Consider the following 6000-nt stretch of genomic DNA (forward strand, 5'->3'; position numbering starts at 1 on the left):
TGCGTCAGTGGGAAACGTCAGGTCCAAATAACTAGAAATACATGCTTGGAAATCTGTTCGGAAAACACACATGCTTTCAAGTCAGCTGAAACAATACTTCTTTTCCAGGGATCTCAAACCCGAGAACCTTCTGCTGGACTCAAAGGGTTATGTGAAGCTGGTTGACTTTGGTTTCTCTAAGAAGCTCCAGGCTAGCCGGAAGACTTGGACGTTCTGCGGTACGCCGGAGTACGTCGCACCTGAGGTCATCATGAACCGCGGTCACGACATCAGCGCTGACTATTGGTCTTTAGGTAACTTTATTATGATCTTAGTGGGTTACTAAATTACTGTGACACTGCACAGAGCTATGATTTTTTATATGGCTGGGCATTTTTAAGATGCATTTTTTCGCGAAAGTCACCTCGGCTTCTATGAATATATTCTTAAAGTCGAGCCTACCTATTCATTCAATCACAAACCTCGTGTACCTAATGGATCACTCAATGATTACCCATATCTGTGGTCTATATCAGTATAGCAGAAACATCATTCATCCGTTTCTTATCTCGACGATGTGCTGTATAGTCAAATCTACTCACCAAGAGATGGCGCCACAATAACAAAGATATTGAACAAGATTAGTTGCAACATTAGTACCTATTTTAAGAAGTATACTTAGCATCTCTTAGAGTATTAAGTATTGTTGATTCTTTAGCCACGTTTCGATAGTTTTGAAAACTCGTGTATTCCAGGTGTACTCATGTTTGAACTCCTCACGGGCTCCCCGCCGTTCACGGGAGCTGACCCAATGAAGACCTATAACAAGATCTTGAAGGGCATTGACGCCGTAGAGTTTCCACGCTGCATCACGAGAAATGCAGCGAACCTGATCAAGAAACTCTGCAGGGACAATCCAGCTGAACGATTGGGCTATCAAAGAGGCGGTATAACTGAGATACAGAAACACAAGTAAGATAGTTTTTTTTTAATATTGCCAATTAGAGTTTTTTGAGAAAATTGTTGCAACACGCTGTCTATAACTAAGTCCGTTTTTGACCCCTCCGAATCTGTTAATTTTCAAGTGTGGCTAGGCTAAGTTTGAAAAGAATAATTATGCACAATCACATAGATAAAGAAATTTTCTATAATAATGTAATCTAATCGATTTCATCATCCTTTGATATTATCAGTGATTTTATAGTACAAGTAGTGGTTTGTAAACCACCAACCAAACCCTCGACCAAATCTTCTTAAATCATCGATAAAGACCGATTATTTTCATAACTTCAGATGGTTTGACGGCTTCAACTGGGAAGGCTTAGCGCAGCGCACTCTGGATCCTCCGATCATGCCTGTAGTCAAGAACCCAGTGGACACCCACAACTTCGATCAGTACCCTCCGGACGCAGACGAACCGCCTCCAGACGACCTATCTGGCTGGGATTCTACCTTCTAACCGTGTTATGTCCCCAGAAAAATGGGCACGTTGAGCGTGTTAGTATGACAGTTAAATCTTACAGATAACGTGTTCTAAGGTCTGGAACTTTTGGAAATGCCTTCGTACGCTGACCACACATAATCTTTACAGCCAGCTGAATGGGACCCTATTATGTGAGTGCGAGAGAGGGTAGAGCAATATGTAGGGTACTGTCTTGACATGAAATATCTGAAAGTTTGGTCTGGCCAGTTTCAAAAGTTCCATTACATTATGAAATTTTATAATAGTCTTATGAAATACGAATGTGTAGTCGCACTACTTGCCAACTTAATTTGTCAATCAATGCGCGCTGAGTCAAATAACATTAGCATTAATAATGAGGATCGTCTCTTAAAATGTTTTTTTTTTTCATTCTAGGTATGTAATAAAATGCTAAAATTTTAAAACGCCTTAAAAGTCCTAAACTTTAAATGGTGACGAACATATTAAATACTTCGTCAGTAAACAATTTAAGTGCTCTGTAGTCGATAATATTATTGCCATTAACTTTAAATATGTGTAATAAATTTAACAGGGTGACCGGAATGCCAAAATATCGTGTTACCATATATCAATTGACAGAAATGGTTAATAGATTTATAATTGAGTATTAACTAACACAATTGACCTGTTTCAACCCATTTGCGATGACTTAATTTTCATTTATAATTAATTTGTCAAAATTTATAAAAACAATTTAATCCGGCCATCGCAGTTCACAATGATATCTATTTCATAATTTCCCGTATTTTTGTTATTTTGCCTTAACTTTTTTATTCTTCTCTTTCTTGTTTGTCTTGAATTTAGTACCTTCAATCTCCCTTTGAATGTTAAAATACATAATTGTGTAGTCCTTTAGACAAAGTCAAGATGACAGCGTGATTTTTTAATTACTTCACCCACTTATATTATTGTCCATTATTTTGTCACCTACTCGCAATGACGTAATTTAATTTAATTATAAAACTGTTATTCTCTTAAAGAATTTGTAGCCATTTATGAATTATTTTGAATTCCGTTCTTAAGTAGAACATTACGACAGAGACCACTCTGAAATATTATATCACTAAAATGGATATGTGTACTTTTACTTACTTGTACTATCTTTTATACAATTGTTATGGACATTTATATGTAGCTTTTCTTCATAAGTTATGTTTGCTGAATTCAAAGTGTGTATGAGTTTTCAATTAATCATTTAAATCAGTATGGTGCTCAAATGGCGTATAAAAGAGTTTGCTATATTTTTTTTATAATTTGTAGCAAACACAAGGCCGATTTATGTATTTAATAAGATACTATATAGTAGGAGTAAAAATAAATTATTATTTTTAATATCCCAGAGTCCACTAATCTTTTATTAGTATTTTTACTAGTATAGTTTAGTCTGTCATGTGCTAAACTAGTTTTGCTTGCTTAGGTAGCTATCTCGTAAACATGACATATTCTAAGTATATAAGACTATAATATTAAAAAATAAAATTAAATAATTAAAATAGTCAATCTAATTCTAAGTCTTCCATTTAAAAACACGTCATTGTAAATATCCTATTAGTGAATTTCAATTATTATAAATAACAAATACCTACCATCAAAATTGTGTATGAAATATGAATTTTGTAAGTAAATTTTCAAGACGTGAAATGATGTCTTTGTAAAAAAATAATTAAATTACAAGAATAATTTTGTAATCACTTGAATATATTTGAAAAGTATGTAAAATATACTTTAGTTTAATATCAGTTGTCTTCTTTATTTTTTTACACTTATTTGCTAATTAGGTACTTACAGCGCCATCTTCCGGCAAGTAGCATCTCCGAATATGGTTGAAGTAGTTCACCAAAGGGGAATGAAGGTTTTTGTGGTTGCTAGTTGGCGCTAGTATCGTGAGGTGAAACTTTGACAACTTTGATATTGGTGTGACGTTTGTGATTGATGTAAGAGCGTTTATACCTGCTGAGCTGGCAATGTTGCATATTTGTTAGTTTGTCTCGATTATTTCATAAAAATTGAATGAAAATTAAAAATGTTTTCTGATAGAACACTTCATAATATATAAGTTAATGTGTCTACTCCAATAATTATCTGTGATAGACTTTTATATTCCTTAAAAACGAATTAATCTTTATGACCGGTTTTTAAAGAAAATAAAAGTCTATAGCGAATAATTATTGGAGTAATTTATATAATAAGAAATGTTGTATCAGACAACATTATTAATTTTCATTCAATTTTTATGAAATAATCGAGAAAAACTAACAAAAATGCAACGTTGCCAGCTCAGCAGGTATAAACGCTCTGAGATGTGCGAGGATGTGTTGCTAGGAATATGTTTTTCATTAACCAAAAAAAGGCTTCATTTACCTCGCCTCGCTCCGCTCAGCTGTCTCCACGAGGATGTGTAAAGCGTTTTTATTGGTTAATGAAAAACACATTCCTCGCAACACATTCTCGCACACTATTGGTGGAAACGCTGATTAAACAACTAAATGATCCAATTGCAAGCAACCAAGGCTACGTACATTCAGAAAAAAGCTTGTAAAAATTATGCTTTTTTTAACAAAATCTTATTTTATCTACTGTCAGTAAGACTCAACTCAACACTGTGGAAATATAAGGTTTTTGTTCAAACGCTCTACTCTACAGGGGTCCATACAAGGAACATAGGTACTGAAATGTTCCTCCTACATGATGTTAAAAAATACTACAATTTCACTCGCATTAAGGCTACTGATTACTAATACGATTGTAGTCGCAAAACATTAAAATTTTGTATGGAGATGAAATCTTCTTGTGCCTCAACTTCCATATGAAAGTTAATATTTTTTTTTAATTAAAAGGTTTATCCACTTGTATGTATAACTAATCAGTAATCTTAATGCGAGTTAAATTAACTTACTTACAGGATTTTTTTAACACCGTGTATAAAATGCTCTTAAGCATGATGAGAGGAGATGATATTTTACTATAATCTTTTCATAGGTACTTAGGCACAGGAAGAGAAATTAACAACAATGTTGATAATTTTATCTTTATTTAAGATTTAAATGAACTCATTACAATTACATTCAATTAGATTACCTACATTAAAAATAATATGAATAATCACTAAATCAAAAGTAAATAGCAATTCATTTAACAGGTTTATAATAATGTTGGACTATGGCTTTACGAGTCATCGGGACTTTCAGTAAATGAAAATGATATATCTGGTAATGTAAAATCGATCGTCGGCAGAGTGAAGTCAGTTAAACTAGGGATTATGTCAGTTACTGAAACAAATAAAAGAAAAATAAGTTAATACCTGTGCTCATAAAATCATTTACTTAATGACTTGAACTCTCGTGAGATACATTGATAAAATAACTAAAGGGGCGGGCCATATTTTACTGCAATTTGTAGCCGGCAACTACTGCCGTCCTTCTCTGACACCGTAGAGCAAGATGCAAATAATGGTCGGCCAATTGCAGTGAAAATGTAAATTGAAAATACAAACTGAAATATAGATGCACAGAAAAACCAGAAAAATAAGACCAGCACTGGGAATCGAACCCAGGTCCTCGGCATTCCGTGCCGCGTGCTATACCGCTACACCACTGCTGGACAACGGTACAGACACGAATTTCCCCTATACACCACATATCTCAGCTTGTTTGTTTCTTATTTAGCCACTTAAGCAGTGACGCTAGCGACATCTATACCGTAGCCCTCATCGAGAAACTTTCGAAAATGTAGCCCGTTTGAAAGCCCCTTAAACAACTCACGATCTTTTTGTAAGAGCTTTTTCACAGGTGAGTGCGTTCACGACGATGGCACTTGCCGTGCAACGCGACGTAATAAAGAGCGAAAAAATGGAAATTAGTCAGATCGTCCCTGGCTTATAATCGTGAGTTGATTCGTTTAATTAGATTATCTACTTTTTGTACAAATCATGCAATTATAGTTATAATGTTCAATAGCCTTAATAAGGTAGAGGCGATTTAGCGACCACTTGCATTGAGTTGGAAACTGAGCCTTATTAATTTCTTAATACGTCACAATTTCCATAGTAATTCCAAAAATATTATTTGTCAGGTATGTATTCGATAGCTGTAATGGGGCCTTATTAAGGGTTAATTACAGTGGAAGATTATTATTATAGTAAACGTCTTGAACTAAAAAAAAGTCCTCATACTTTGAATATATTTGTTACTCCCGTAACAATAACAACTATAGGCCGTGATTACCTTTAACGAGCTTGGCACACATTTGTGTCATCATCATCATCAGCCTATAGCAGTCTACTGCTGAACATTGGCCTCCCCCAATGAGCGATTGCGCCCGTCCTCGGCGGCATGCATCCAGATTACCCAGCAGCCTTTCAAGGATCGTCACTCCACATTGTTTTGCGATGTGAAAATGCTTTTAGCATACTTTCCGTGGAAAGTTATGTGGGGCTCTCGTATTTTAGGGAGCATACCCAATAATAAAAACACATCGGCGTTTGTCCACTCTGCCGTTATGGGATCGAGGACATTCGACCATGACGCTCGCCGGTCGTC

General features: G+C 35.1%; 1 protein-coding gene across 7 annotated transcripts in view; it reads left to right on the top strand.

Annotated features, from left to right (window-relative positions):
* Positions 1 to 3201, top strand: part of for (cGMP-dependent protein kinase for) — a 100929-nt gene extending 97728 nt beyond the window's left edge. For all 7 annotated transcript variants that reach the window (XM_074105691.1, XM_074105692.1, XM_074105694.1 and 4 more), the window contains 3 exons: positions 109 to 293; positions 735 to 951; positions 1273 to 3201. In XM_074105691.1, coding sequence (XP_073961792.1) covers positions 109 to 293; positions 735 to 951; positions 1273 to 1438 — 568 coding nt within the window. In that variant the 3' untranslated portion in view covers positions 1439 to 3201. The remainder of the gene's footprint in view (positions 1 to 108; positions 294 to 734; positions 952 to 1272) is intronic.
* Positions 3202 to 6000: the final 2799 nt, after the last annotated feature.

This window comes from Choristoneura fumiferana, chromosome 23 (assembly GCF_025370935.1).
Source record: "Choristoneura fumiferana chromosome 23, NRCan_CFum_1, whole genome shotgun sequence".
In the NCBI taxonomy this organism is placed as follows: domain Eukaryota; kingdom Metazoa; phylum Arthropoda; class Insecta; order Lepidoptera; family Tortricidae; genus Choristoneura; species Choristoneura fumiferana.